Source organism: Apium graveolens, chromosome 1 (genome assembly GCF_009905375.1).
Source record: "Apium graveolens cultivar Ventura chromosome 1, ASM990537v1, whole genome shotgun sequence".
Taxonomy (NCBI): Eukaryota; Viridiplantae; Streptophyta; class Magnoliopsida; order Apiales; family Apiaceae; genus Apium; species Apium graveolens.
Genome location: NC_133647.1, coordinates 51820444 through 51835176, shown reverse-complemented (window position 1 = coordinate 51835176; position 14733 = coordinate 51820444). Strand labels below are relative to the sequence as shown.

The 14733-nt window shown below is 34.2% G+C and overlaps 2 protein-coding genes across 3 annotated transcripts; one reads left to right on the top strand and one right to left on the bottom strand.

Moving 5' to 3' along the window:
- The first annotated feature begins 1339 nt into the window (after positions 1-1339).
- LOC141663822 (putative serine/threonine-protein kinase PBL19) lies at positions 1340-4007 on the top strand. The gene is made up of 5 exons (XM_074469653.1): positions 1340-1489; positions 1672-2042; positions 2654-2914; positions 3026-3148; positions 3275-4007. The coding sequence occupies exons 2-5, from the start codon at positions 1686-1688 to the stop codon at positions 3821-3823; spliced, it is 1290 nt and encodes a 429-aa protein (XP_074325754.1). The 5' UTR covers positions 1340-1489; positions 1672-1685; the 3' UTR covers positions 3824-4007.
- A 340-nt stretch (positions 4008-4347) lies between these two features.
- LOC141663809 (uncharacterized) lies at positions 4348-11647 on the bottom strand. 2 transcript variants are annotated; one of them, XM_074469637.1, is made up of 6 exons: positions 8660-11647; positions 8281-8472; positions 7870-8019; positions 7686-7752; positions 6649-6838; positions 4348-4555 (listed from the first exon to the last, which is right to left on the bottom strand). In XM_074469637.1, exon 1 carries the CDS (start codon positions 11520-11522, stop codon positions 8877-8879), a length of 2646 nt encoding a protein of 881 aa, XP_074325738.1. In that variant the 5' UTR covers positions 11523-11647; the 3' UTR covers positions 4348-4555; positions 6649-6838; positions 7686-7752; positions 7870-8019; positions 8281-8472; positions 8660-8876. The 2 variants fall into 2 exon arrangements, with proteins under 2 accessions (XP_074325738.1, XP_074325745.1); XM_074469644.1 differs by having other exon boundaries at positions 4348-4548.
- Between the last annotated feature and the right edge of the window lie 3086 nt (positions 11648-14733).

The following is a 14733-nucleotide window of genomic DNA, read 5'->3' as shown; positions in this document are numbered from 1 at the left end:
TTAAGATGAGGGAAAAGAGTCACAAGAAAATTGGCAAACCCCTCCTCCATCAAATTCACAGGCCCCTAACATCCTAAAGTACACACAAGGACGGATACATATCAACTTGACACATTAAAATTATTACTATTACTATTATCATTAAATCTCTGACTCCAATAATATCCCATTTTACTGACTTTTAATTTACTTGTGGCTCGGTGGCTGCTCCAATCCAAACGTTTAACAAGAAGACACTTCACCTGATTTACATTTGACTACGGTTCCATGTCAACTTTCAACAACGCCCATATATAATTTTTACTATACATTCCATTCCTCTTAATAATTTCTTATTTTGGAAAAAATAATAAAAATAATTCTCTCGTCAGAAAAAAAAAACACTAGATACCTTCAACTTTAATACATAGATTTACAACACTTTCCTATACCCTTGTGTTGCATGTTAAGCACACAAAGGAATCTTGGTCAATTTCACACTTGTAGATATAAGAGTTGCTCGAAAATGCCATTTCTCAGAGTCTTACTTAAAACTCCCGGTAAAATAAATAAAAATAAATAAATAAAAAAAGAAAAGTCTTACATAAAACATACATATGCATGGGGACAATTATTCAAAATTCAACCAAGTTGACTTGGTTATTTTTAATCATATACTTAATTAATTGGGAGAGACTTAATATTTTGTAAATATGGTTGGGGGACTTGGGTCTCTATCAATCACACGGCCCAGTGTATGCAAACATACATATTTTGTCTTATTTTTCTTCCAGAAGAACAAGACTGTAAGAAAGAAAATGTATGCATCAACAGATGAACTTAAAATATCTATATCTATAATAATGCAGATGGAGATGGTTGTCTATATTTCTTCGGGATGAATATTTAAAAATAATTCCGCGTTAAGAAATAATACTTACTCCCTCCATCCCTCCCAATTGTTACCGTTTTTGAGAGATTGTCCGACACGCATTTTAAGATGAATAAAAAGTATAGTTCAATAACTTTTTTTAAAAAAAATCTTTTTCTGAATAAAAGTTTAAACATTCTAATTTTATTCAGAAAAAGAAATTAAAAAAAAAATTATAGAACTATACTTTTTATTCATCTTAAAATGCGTGCCGGAAACTCCCTCAGAAACGATAACAATTGGCCGGGACTGAGGGAGTATTTTTTATGTGAATGAGAAATTAAGTCTAGAGTAAAATGTAACTAAATATCTACAAGAAAGAAGTATGCTCTGCCAAGGAACTGAACAGGGTGTAAATACTAATTACCCACTGACACCATATATCAATATAAATACATGTATACTTGACAGTAAGATAGGAAGAGTGTGACTAAACAATGAAGTATTGTGTTAGTTTTGTCTCGTGAAGCTTAAAGAAACATTGGTGAAGATGATTTTGGTCTACCTTCCCTAACCGCGTCAAATATCCTTCCAAAGTCTAATCAGTTGAACAAAAACAGGAAACCAATCATTCCAAAGGTCATTCAGCCTCTATTTTCATCTGTCACCTTTTCTTCCTGCTACCATATTTGGCAACTACGTCCACCATACATTCTTTCCCTTCATATATAAATAAGTGCATGTGTGTGACTTTTACATTTTCAAGTTTGGTTTACTTCCTCAACCTGATTCTACCTGTGCTTCATCATTCTTTCTATCAGGAGAAGGCAAAGATATGAAGTGTTTTCATTACTTCAAGGATAAAACTAGTAGAGGACAAAGATCAGAACCTATACTCAAAAATACAAGTAGTTTAATCCATTCAAGTGCTTCAGCTGCTGAGAGGGTCATAAAATCTTCCGGTTCAACCACTTCACCCCGTGGCATCCCGGAAATGTACGAAGAAAAGGCTATGAATTTGAGGGTCTTTACGTATTCGGAGTTAAAACAAGCAACTAATGATTTTAGTAGGTTACTTAAGATTGGAGAAGGTGGATTTGGAAGCGTTTATAAAGGTACAATCAAACCTGTTGCAGGGAAGGGTGAAGGGATTGCGGTTGCAATTAAACAGCTCAACAGGGATGGATTTCAGGTATCTCTGCCTACTTGATGAATGATCCTGAATATTGTTTGTTTCTTTTGTTATTTGGTTATGATCAATTAAAAAAATTTAAATGCTTATGAACACATGCTTCCTCAGTGACTTGAACCATGTTACAACTAAAAAGAGAGGGATATTTGTTGGGTTAAGCTTTGCAAATTAATTTTATTTGATTTTGCATTAGGAACATTTGTAGCTCAAGATCTCATGAATCATCTTTTGTTAAAATTTAAAAGAAGTATGAGCTTAAACTCTTAATAGCTATCACAGTTACTACGACTGCATCAATGATTTTCAGGCCATAGGTAGGCACAATATAAGCAGTTAACTTGCTTTAGATCTGAAAATTTTAGTAGTTATGAAATCATAGGAGACCTAGAACTCGACACTACTTGATAATAATGTGTCAACCTAAATATTAGTAGATTAGGACATACCAGCTGACTAATGTAGTAGTAGCAACTCTTTCCATCAGAAGCAAAGACGTTTGGTTTTATTAAATTGAGAGATTAGTTAATCTACGCAGGATGCACAATGGTTCTGACTATTTGCCTACTAATTTTCCTCTCAAGTACTTGCTGTATTCTGAATAAACTCTACAGGGTCATAAACAATGGGTTGCAGAAGTACAATTTCTCGGTGTTGTGGAACACTCAAATCTTGTCAAACTTATTGGATATTGTGCTGTAGATGGGGAAAGAGGGATCCAGCGACTACTTGTTTACGAATTTATGCCTAATAAAAGCCTGGAAGATCATCTATTCAGTAAGGCATGTGCCACACTGTCCTGGCCAAAGAGATTACAGATAGTGTTAGGAGCAGCTCAAGGATTAGCTTATTTGCATGAAGAATTGGAAGTACAGGTTTGTCTTTACACTGAACAAGGTTTGAGGTTTTTTATTCTAATGTAATTACTGATTAAGAAAAGTGTAGGAGGGTTTAGTAACCTATTGTCTATTGTCACAACTGTTCAGGTGATATTTCGAGATTTTAAGGCATCAAATGTGCTATTAGACGAGAATTTCAAGCCGAAGCTTTCAGATTTTGGGTTGGCCAGGGAAGGGCCAACTGGTGAGCATACCCATGTCTCAACAGAGGTAAATATCCTGATGCCTTACGTTATACAGTTCACTTGGTGCCTCATGATTCAAAGGGACTGAATAACTTAGTTTATAGGATGGCTACTTCTTGGTGCCTTATGTTAACTTGTTCTATTTAAATAGGTTATGGGAACATTTGGTTATGCTGCTCCAGATTACATTGAAACAGGACATCTTACCAGTAAGAGCGACGTCTGGAGTTTCGGCGTGGTGTTGTATGAAATGTTAACCGGAAGGCGGTCATTAGAGAGAAACAGACCTAAATCAGAACAACAGCTTCTAGAATGGATCAAACATTATCCAGCTGACAGCAAGAAATTTGGTATGATAATGGACCCAAGACTTGAAAGTAAGTACTCCCTCACTGCAGCTCAAAAAATTGCCAAGTTAGCTGATAGTTGCTTAGTGAAGAGTGCAAAGAATCGTCCAATGATGAGTCAGGTGGTTGAAAGTTTAAAACAAATTATTCAAGTTTCAGGCGAAGGAAGCCCCTCTAACAAAAAAATTGATTTCACCGACTATGAAGAAATAGAACTAAACAACAAACAAGGAAGTCAAGGAGTATCAGATTCAGCGAAAAGGCGAATTGCACACTTGGCCAAGTTAAGTGAACATGTTGGTGGAATCAGTAAAAGAGGGTTTATGCTCATGCAGAGAGCAAAAGTAACCTAGAAAGCTGTTTCGTCAAGGGGCCAGATTTGTCCATCTGTAGTAAATGTTGCATTTTCAACCACAAATTAAAAGGCATTATCTATAGAATAGGTGAAACATCCTATAGAGGTGGAAGTTACACTTGAGTAGTTCTGTACCATGAGAAAGCAAAACTGGACAAATAAAACTGCGGTCTTCTTATTCATATGTACATGTAACATCAAGAAAGCTGGGTGACCTTCATTCTACTCAATATCTTACGAATAACCATATCCTAGAACTGTATAAGTAACGAGATTACAATCATCGAGGTTTTTATCGTATAACTGCCTTATATATAGAAATTAACCCTTCAGATCTGTATAAAGTTGTCAAACAAAACCAGCAGCAGTATAAGAATAACGTGGGAGCATATCAGTCCAATTAAAAACATGCCTATTATCAACAAGGGAAAGAAGTAAACCGGTGAAAACGTAAATATAAGATGTGGAAGATTGTTAAAATATTGGTAATTCATATCCAGCATAAATCAACCAAACTCAAAATAATTGCAAAAATTTATGACCAGAAAGTACAAACACTGAACACTAAAAAATGGACCTTGTAAATGTAAATAAAAATGAAGTACCAGAAATCTCAACTGCATCACAAGAAACTATCTTCTTTTCCAGTAAGTGCAGTTTTAAATGCTTGCTTCTTCCATTCTTATTGTATACATCAAAGCAGCCATCAATTAAAGGCTCAAACTGTTTCCTGTACAAGTCACGGTCAGTTGGTATACATAATCCACCAATATCAGATGATTTAGCATTCTTTTTCACTGTACTATGTTTTAAGGCTGTCAGTTGTGAGGCTTGTTGCTAGCAAGAATGTTGACTTCATGGCTATCCATGTAGCCTTTGTGTTCCATTTAACTTATTTATTTAAATTTCAGTTTACTTTTTATCAAATATCATTTATTTATAAAAATTTAACATGGTATCCGAGCTGTGTTCGATTGAGTAACTGAGCGCCAGAAAATAGTTGCATATGAATGAAGAAATGAAAGAAAGCGAATGGTATGGGTGCTAGAGATTCACGAAAAATGTGTCTGAAGGTGTCAAATAATACCTTTTTAAGTTATTGGTGATTATGTGCACGATGAAAAAAGTGGACTAGTGGAGAGAATTGATTCAATGGTGATGGGAAGTATATCACTGGTCAACAAGGAAAGAAGTGCTCCTTCAAGAAATTAGGAAGACAAGTGCTCCTTGAAAAAATTGTGAAGAGAAGTGCTCTACAACAATAGTGGTGGTGATTAGAAGTACATCAATGGGTTAAATTTTAAAATTTTGAATTAAGAGGGAGTGTTGAAACTAATAATTCAAAATTGATTGAATTTATTTTGATGAGGTTGTTAGAAATAGTTTTTGAATAATTATTAGATAAAGTTGTGTTTGAAATTTTAGATCAGAGGATAGGGTTAACTATATGCGTAGACTATATAAAAAGGCTTAAGTAGTATTTTATGTGTATGGAATCAGATAATAAGATAGTTTTGTTGTGGTTTACTTATTTATTTTATTTTTAGTTTACTTTTTACCAAATATCATTTATTTATAAAAATTTCACAAAAACAAACCTCTTTAGAAGTAATAGAGGAAAAGCCAGTATGGGGGAGCCTTGTGCAATGGGTATGATGACGAATTTCTTGTACTAATTCGGCGATGATGAGTTTCTTGTCCTAATTCAGTATTTGATCCGTGATTCAGAGCTTTATACAAACAGGCAGCTTATCTCTAAAGTTAATTCAAATCATTATACCACAGTAGAAACAGATATAGGATCCGCACTGGCATTTATTTATGTTTTCTCATATCATAATTCTGGGTGTTTCTGTTGGCAGAAAGTGTCTTTGATAAGGTGTAGAGTTCTGCAAAAAAACCTTCATTTGCATACTGATTGGTTTTGTTTACTGTAGACTGCTATTCCTCAAATTCCTCTCCTGCTATTGGCTTCTTGAAATTTCTGGAAGTCAACGCCATAGCTTCTTTCTACTTCTTCTGAAATACTTTGTAACAGTTAAGTACTTCCTAAGAGATAACTGATAGAACTCTGCTTTACTGGTGGGAAAAAAAATTCCTTAAGGAATTAGATGATTTTGCTTGTTAGGAGGAAAGTCAATGCTAATGGATCAGGTACCATATGTTTTTGTGAAACAGGATGGCACTTGGACTGGTTTAGAGTGACTTCTGACAGACAGGTGAACTTTAGTTCTCTAAAAAGAACAGAATAATTCATTGTCATTAGATGTTTCCATCGCGGAATTTTGATACACACACACACACAAATGTTACATAAGTGTGCGAGAGCTCAGTGAGTCTTTTGATCGATTGAATAAGATATCGAAAGGCTAGAATCTGCAAGTTCATTTGACCCTTTGTGATTTTAAGGTGTACAAGAAGATGTCTTGGGTCTGTCCGCCCATTTTAAGTGCAGATAGAAGTTTCCTTTCCGCATATCTTACATCCAGATAGGAATTGTTTTTCCCCCACCTAATAGGTGCCGAAGATTTAATAAAAGTAAAGCTCTTCAGCAACTACTCGATCAAACATCATGGTTTATATTTTAGTTGATATTAAACAAACCCATTAGTTCCTTGCTCCTTGAATAAACAGAAATAACATTTTTGGGGTCTCATTTATTCTCTTTTTACATCTTGTAATTTCTAAAAAAATCCGGGAATAGGCCTTTAATCCTCTCATTTCTTTCTTAGTCCTTTTTCAGGAAATCCCATACTTCAAAAGTTTATTTCATTGTCATGATTCTCATAAACATTTCAAAAAAGACAGCAGCAAATAATATACCTCTTGCCAGACATTTTCCTGACTTCTTGAGTTCTCGAAGAGTTCTTCATCTGTGGATTTGCAGGTAGTGGAGATACTTCCATTAAAGCTTCCTAAATGGCACTCACCTCCATCCTTGCTGCTTAGACATAATAACCTTAACCATGGAAGACTGGTGGTACCAGTGTGGTAGACTGAGTTTCAGAAGCCGCTGAAGAAGAAAACAAAGATATTGGTATTTAATTAAAAAAACACCCAATCACATGTCTCTCAGAACAAGAGCTGTAAATGCCACTGTGGTTGGAATTTCTATGGAAAATGAGAGGCTTAATAATGATCAATGTTACATAAAAAAAAATTACTCTTCAAGCTTTTATATTAGCTAATTATGAGTTTAAAACATCAAATAACAATGACTAGATAAATTAAGTAGGCACTAATATGGAACAAATATCCATGATCAAATTCCTAAAATTCAGTGACTACTAGTGACCATGTTACATGAAACGACAAACGACTAAGAAATTGAAAATAAAAATATCCTAAATTCCAGCATATTATTTACTTTTCTGCTCGCTAATAATATATTAAACAAAGGAACAAACCCATTTCACCATAAAATAGTTGTAGCAATTAAAATACAACTTCAATGGGATTCTGTTTAGAACCCATTTTACTGGCCTAGTGTTGTACACCGGACTTCTAGCATAGTATTCTCATTATCACCTCCTTGCAGATATCATGTCAGATATTTCATTTATATCAGCTGGTGTTTTACAAACCGTGGGGGACAGGAGTAACCTTTATGCAGAAAACAAAAAGCATACATCTTTAAGATAAAAAGAGATGCAAGCTATGCATTTATAGTTCATACAGTAAAATGGTTATCACATCTAACACATTAGTTCCTTTATCCATCTATTCACAGCTTTATCAACACACCTAATTACATTGTCAATGTGTCTTACAAGTCAGTAAGGATATGTAAACAATAAAACCCTTCGATTCCCTTTTTATAAAAGATCAAGAACCAGCTCAAAAACAGAAATTAGTGATACCTTCTGGAAGTTGCAATATGTTGGTTGGCATATGAGATTGTGAGCAAGATGCAATCACGCTACAAGTCTGACAATATATATTCATCATTAGGAAGATAACATAATACCCATTTAAAATTATATTTTGACGGTTAGTCCTATCCCGTAGGATAATAACCTCTTCAGATTTGGAAACGGAGATTACCTACTACATCAGACTTTCAGTCTTATTGATGGCTGGACATGATTCAGCTCGAAGGTTTGCTTGTATCTTAGACCAAACTCAGCCACCATCTTATGAAATTTATGATACCAAATAATTATCATTTTTAAAAAGAACGCATGCAAATCAACCCTGAAAATGAGAACAGCTTCCACAGCTTAGTTCACACACGCGTTCCACAATTTTGTTTAAAATTCAAAATCATTGAAGCATCACATATCCAAAATATTCAGTACAGTATGTTAAATCATAGATTTATCAACCCCATGCCAAATCACATGGATAGCTGGATAGTACTCGTGACTCAACCAACAATAAAATTCTGTAACAATATAAGGGAATCGGTTATAAGATACAGCAGTTAACCAACTGAAACACAAAAGATTTCAGCACCTGGACTACTTCGCTTATGCAGAATTTAGCATTTGCCAGCACTACACAGTATCCTCCATCATTCACATCTGCAGCAGAAGAAAACTTCTGAGGGAAATATCAACCACCATCTTTCCTTGCCAGCAACTTTTTGTTTTGAGTCCTCGTCTGAATCATAATATTAATTTTCTTTTGGTTTATGTCCCCGAGTTCCTGCAAGAAAATAAAAGTATACAGATGTAACTAGAACATGACATTTTTCCCAAGTACCTAGAACACACTGCATGCAATCATTAAGTGCAAACTGCCTTCTTATACATCCTAAATGAATTAAAGGACCGCCAGAATATTAAATTCACACAAAAAATAAATACTTGGTAAGTGAGAGGAAAACAAACACCTGACTGAAGCATGCCAGATTTCACCAAGGACAGACTTGATGTATCATTTTATCTGGAATTCAGATTATTACGGTCTTCAGGCTGGAAACAGACCAAACCCTAATTGTAATGGGATCAATATTTTGTCCGCTCTTTGAACAACTTCAGGTCTCAAGTACTGGTCAATTAACCAACAAGAACTGTCGCTCTACAATATTAAATCAAGCTTTCAGCTTGTCACTTTAAGTATTTTAAGGATCCAGCAGATTGGTAGTCGATCAGTTTTAAAGAATAGTCAGTTAATTCATTACAAGGCCTGCTTCTACAGAAATAATCATAATTAATGTACATAAGAGTGTCTAACAAGAGACAATTATCTGGTGTCACTTCTATAAACTCAGCATCTTCTTGCGAATCACAATCTGCTCTCTCCAGTATTTTATATGTTATATCATCAAATTCAATGCAAACCTGCATCAGTTTCTCCCCCCACATCAATGCCTTTACTGGTTGCCCTTGCTTACGAAATTGAGATAGTAACAGGTTTGTGGTAACAATGTTCGGTACAAAGGCCATTTTGAGCAATTTGGCAATCAAGATCATGGCACGATCTAGAATATCATTACAAACACCTTTAATAATAGTGTTGTAGGTCACTGTATTCGGCACTACTCCACAGGTAACAAGTTCATCTAACAACATCACAGCTTGATTCATTCGTCTACTAATACAAAAACCATGGATTCGTATATTATAGGTGAAAATATCAGGGTCCCACCTGCTAGTATACAATTTATCTAAAAGATTGTCGGCATTGACACTGTCAAAAGCCTTGCAATATCCACTGAGCAACGTGTTATAAGTAACAATATCTGGTTCTAACCCCCACCGGTACATATCCATGTAAGTGTCGATAGCAGACTTCATTCTTCCTTGCTTGCAAAACCCATTAATTATAATATTGATAGAAAATATATCAGGGAGAAGACCTCTTTGCCTCATCTGTCTTATCAATTTCAGTGCCTCGTTTAGTTTACAACATTTACAGAACCCATCGATCAAAGAGTTATAAGTAAAGTTATTAGGTATCAGCCCTCTCCTAGACATTTGAAGAAACACATCATATGCTTCATCAACGAAACCAGCTTTTGATAGTCCATCGATATAGGCAGAAAAAGCAACAGCATCAGGTGCCACCTCTATCCTAACCATCTCCTCCCAGAAACTTTGAGCGCTCGCCATGTCCCCTCTTTTAAAATACCCATCTAAAAGAAGAGTGAATGCCACTTTATTGACAGGGAGGTCATTCTGCATCATCTTATCCATTATTTTTTCAGCTTCTTTTAGCCTACCCATTCTTGAAAAACCAATGAGTAGAGAGTTACATGTTGAAGATGAAGGAGGAATGCCAAATTTTAACATTATACCATAGACCTCAAAAGCTTTGTCTTCCAAACCTGCTTTTCCATAAGCACTGATAATTGAGTTAAAAGCTATCACACTAAGAGGCAAACCCTTCTCAAGCATATTCTTTAAGAAATCAGTGGCATCATGTAATCTTCCAGCCCAACATAATCCTGCAACCAACACATCAGTAAACGAATGATCTGGAACCACTCCTGATTCCGAAAACTCCCTAAACAAACGGTCTGCATCCTCTTTTTTCCCGTACTTGTAGTAACCTCCAATCAAAGTATTAAAAGTCACACCATCAGGAGCTACACCCTTGTTTCTCATATCCAGATAAAGCACATTTGCCTGACGAATTTCTCGAGCCTTGACATAACCATCCATTAAAGCATTGTATGTAGTAGTATTTGGAACAAGACCAAACTCAAGCATTCCATCAAAAAGGTTTCTTGCATCTACTATATTTCCCTCCTTGCACAAGGCATTAATTAACGTGCTAAATGTAACCATGCTCGGGGGACATTGCCTTTTAACCATCAAATCCACCCAATTCCACGCCTCCGGAATTCTACACCTACTGCAATACGCATTAATCACAATATTATAAGTAATAGCATCAGGTTCACATCCAAACTTTATCATAACATGTAACAAACTCTCTCCCGTACTCAAAAACCCTTTTCTACAAAATCCAAGTATCATCGTATTAAATACATAATTAGAAGGCCGAGGACCTTTCCTAATCATATCCTTAAGTAACTTCCACACACAAAAATATCTACCTACTCTAAACAACAACCTAAACAAACCAGAAATAGCAGACAAACTCGGCACCAATCCAATCTCCCTCATCTTCCCTACAATATCCACTGCTTGATCCGCCATCCCCACATTAGAAAAAGCACGCATAAGCGAATCAAGAACCGAAAAATCCGACTCATATTCCCAATGCCCTCTCCACATGCACTCAACCAATTGCCCGCACCTACTTCCTCCAATTTTCAAAATAATCCACGTAATCATATCTTGCACCAAATACCTTTTCCCCTCACTCGCTAAAACATGACACGCTAAACAACAAGAAAACACACTCCCCTCCGAATCATCACAAAACGAGAGCTTAAAAAACGAAAATGCAGTCTCTCGATCACCCGACAACCTCAATATCTTGACGAGTAAATACGGACAAAATTTCATCGAAAACAAGCTCAGAAACTCACATTCCTCTGTTTTAATGATTCTCCCTAACCCTAACAGGATTTTTCGCCTTTCGTTAGAATTAATCACAGTGTTGGGCAAGTTATTAAGTGGCGCAAATTGCGAAAGCACATCAAATGTTTGATTAATTGACGATGACTGAGTTGATATATATCTAATTGATGTGTAAGTATAATGTGTGTATTGAAAGAGAGGAAGTGTAATTAAATGAAGAACCTGATTGATAGTGTGCGCACGGCGCACGATAGCAGACATATAGAGTGGCGGAGAATGTTCCGGCGGCACTTGGCGTTCGGTGAAGCGAGTGGTGGGTTTTGTTACGGAGGGAAACACTAAATTGAAATGACCCGAACATCTTTGGTTTATTCGATGGGGGCTACGGGCATGGTTGGGGTTTCTAAAGCGTTACGCTAAATGCAGTAAAATTTTACTTCAATAAGAAATTAGTACCCCATCCTCATATCTATTAAATATTTTTCAAATTTATTAAATGATGTTTTGACTATTGTTGCTGTTAATTATTTCTAATATTAATCCTAGAAATTATGTGTTATCAAGCGGTTATATTATCGACTTAATTTTGAATTTACTTTAATACTAATATTTTCTTATAATAATAAAATAGTTTTGAATTTAAGGCTATTAAGTTTGAAATCAATACTTTACATTTCTTTATAAAACAAATATGTTTTATCAAAATTATATATTTTAAGTTGATAATTTATAATTTAATTTAAATTTAAGATGTTAATTACAAAAGTAAGGTTAAAATAATAAAGTGATTGGATAAAAATGAAACAAATTTATTTTAATAAAATGTACAATGACAACATAGAAATAACAAAAATTTAGTGTGACACCAAATTTGAGGTAAATTTTGACGGTATAATTTTTAAAGTTGGGTTGGAGAAAGGTCTTAGACCAAAATAGTGTAAAATTACATATTTAGAGTTGGGTTGGGGATTTGATTATGTGATTTTTATCGCTCATAGTAGACAACCAAGTAAATAAAATACACAATCAATAAATAAAAATCATTGCCTAGACTCATTTGCACAAAAATTTAATAAAATAATTTGAACAAAAATTTAATAGGGGAAAGAGAAATTTGTAAATACTTTAAATTATCGTAGTGAACTATGATATAGATAAAAGAATTTAACTTTTTTAAAAAAATTAAAATTCTATTTATAAATAAATTCAAAGTTAAAACTTAATCTATTTATAGATATAGAATATAAATTTAAAATGAAATTTCTACCCCTCTGTTTTATTTTAAACATTTAATTTTTATGGACAAACCTCGAAGTGTTTTGACCATTTAACAAAAATAATTTTTTTATTTTTTATTTTTCTGAATAAAAGTATATAATTTATACTAAAATGTACATAAAATTTTATTTTTTTAAAATAATTAATTTCACTATTCGTTCAAAATATTTAGAATGGGCTAGAAAAGTCAAATGATAAATTTTATATGAAGTTTAAAATTTTTAAAAAAGAAAGGGACTAACAAATTATTTTCGTTTAGATTGAAGTTCATAAAAATAAAATTATTCAATATAGAAAGTGAATGACAGTGAGTAACATCTATATTAAATATTCTTAATTGCACAGAAAACAGAGCAACGTTGGTGGTTTCACACCAAACTAGATGAGGTTAAATTTGTAATCTCCCATTACTGCACAGAGCAAACTTTTACTGCATTTAGCAGTCATGTTTCTAAATAATGTAACTCATGACTTAAAGTTTAAAAATGTCATATAAGTATATAAGTGATATGATCGTAACTCATAAATTAGTAATGTGTTTGAATAATTTTATGTAAAAATTATTTATATGATAACAATGTATTTGGTAAATAGGAACTTATAAGTTGAAAAAATTAAAAATTTGCTTATTAGAATTATTTAATACATGAACTTTATTTGAAAAGATTAATTTTAAGCAAAAATATTTGAAAAAACTAAAAGTTATAAAATATATTTCGTCTTTTCTACAAAACACGAACACCCTATTTTAATAAATGTAAAAAGAAAATTGTAAACAAATCTAAATAGAACAAATATATTAAAAATAAAATAAATTAACATAATCTACTTGATAAACAAAGTTGAACTTCAAAATAACTAAACTGAGAATGAAAATGACCAGAATGTACCGGTCTCCTCACTTTCAACATATGATCATATATTGATGAAATGAAAGCTCAGTATGCATGTTGCCAAACAGTCAACCATAAACCAAATTGGGCTTTCATCCCGTACATGGTGGATATGTGAATCCCCAAACAGGCATTATGTCTAATTTTGGGCCTATTGTTATGTCAGGGAAACTGTCACGTCAAAACGTAATAGTGGAATATTGTTAAATATAATCGGAGGGAAAATCTTTTATAGCTACGATAAGAAAATAATTTTTTTAAATAATTCTTTTTTAAAAATAAATGTACTTGTTGTCGTTAAATCAAATTAATGAGTAATACATCAGAAATAATATCCGGAGCTATAAGTCTGACATGGAATTAGTAGCTCTCGCTAATGTATGGGTTACAGCATTCGCAAACCTATGGACATATTTAACTAGCACATCATCAAAGTGCTTAAACAACTCGACACAATCTAGGACAATTGTGTGAAAAAACGATCTACCTTTCATCCCATTACAAGCATCAGCTAGCATTTTGGCATCTGTCTCGAATATACACCTTTTAAACCCTGACTCTTTAGCCCATGACAAACCCTTTTTAAATCCTCATGCTTCTGCCTCCCTTGGTTGCAACTTTGCTGAGATCCTATGGGCCCTGGCATAAAAAAACTCTGCATCTTCATTCCTGATCACACAGTTTACCCCTACCCTGTCCATTGCTGCAAACGTTGATGCATCGATGTTGGCTTTCAGCCATCCACGTGGAGGTGATGACCACTTTCTTGCACTCTGGCTTACTACATATCTGTGACTTAACTTCTTCGTTTGACTTTTCTTCCAATCATTTAGTAAATTCATCGTTGTTGCATGAACACCAAAGGCTGATCCCGTTACTTTATCCTACACCCAGCCATTTCTTCTATATCATAAGTTCTAGCATATTATAACTATCCATGACATCTTCTCTGTGGTACATGTACTAAATAAAGAAGAGATCACCTCTTTCGCAGACACTCGATACTTTTGAATACTCTCCTCTTAAATAACCATTCTCAACCAAACATCTCTAGAAAATGAACATCCAAACAGCACGTGTTCTTATTTTCATCTGATAGCATACACCAAGAACATTTGGTATCAATTTGAACACGTTTCCCCGCTAATGCAACAGCTGTAGGTACTACATCTCGACAAATTCTCCAAATAAAATTTCTCACCTTCCTAGGGAGATCTAGTGTCCATAATTTCTTCCAAAATTGTGCCTGGGGGCCAACTTGTTCACCAACTAATTTTCTGTAACAACTTTTCATAGTAAAA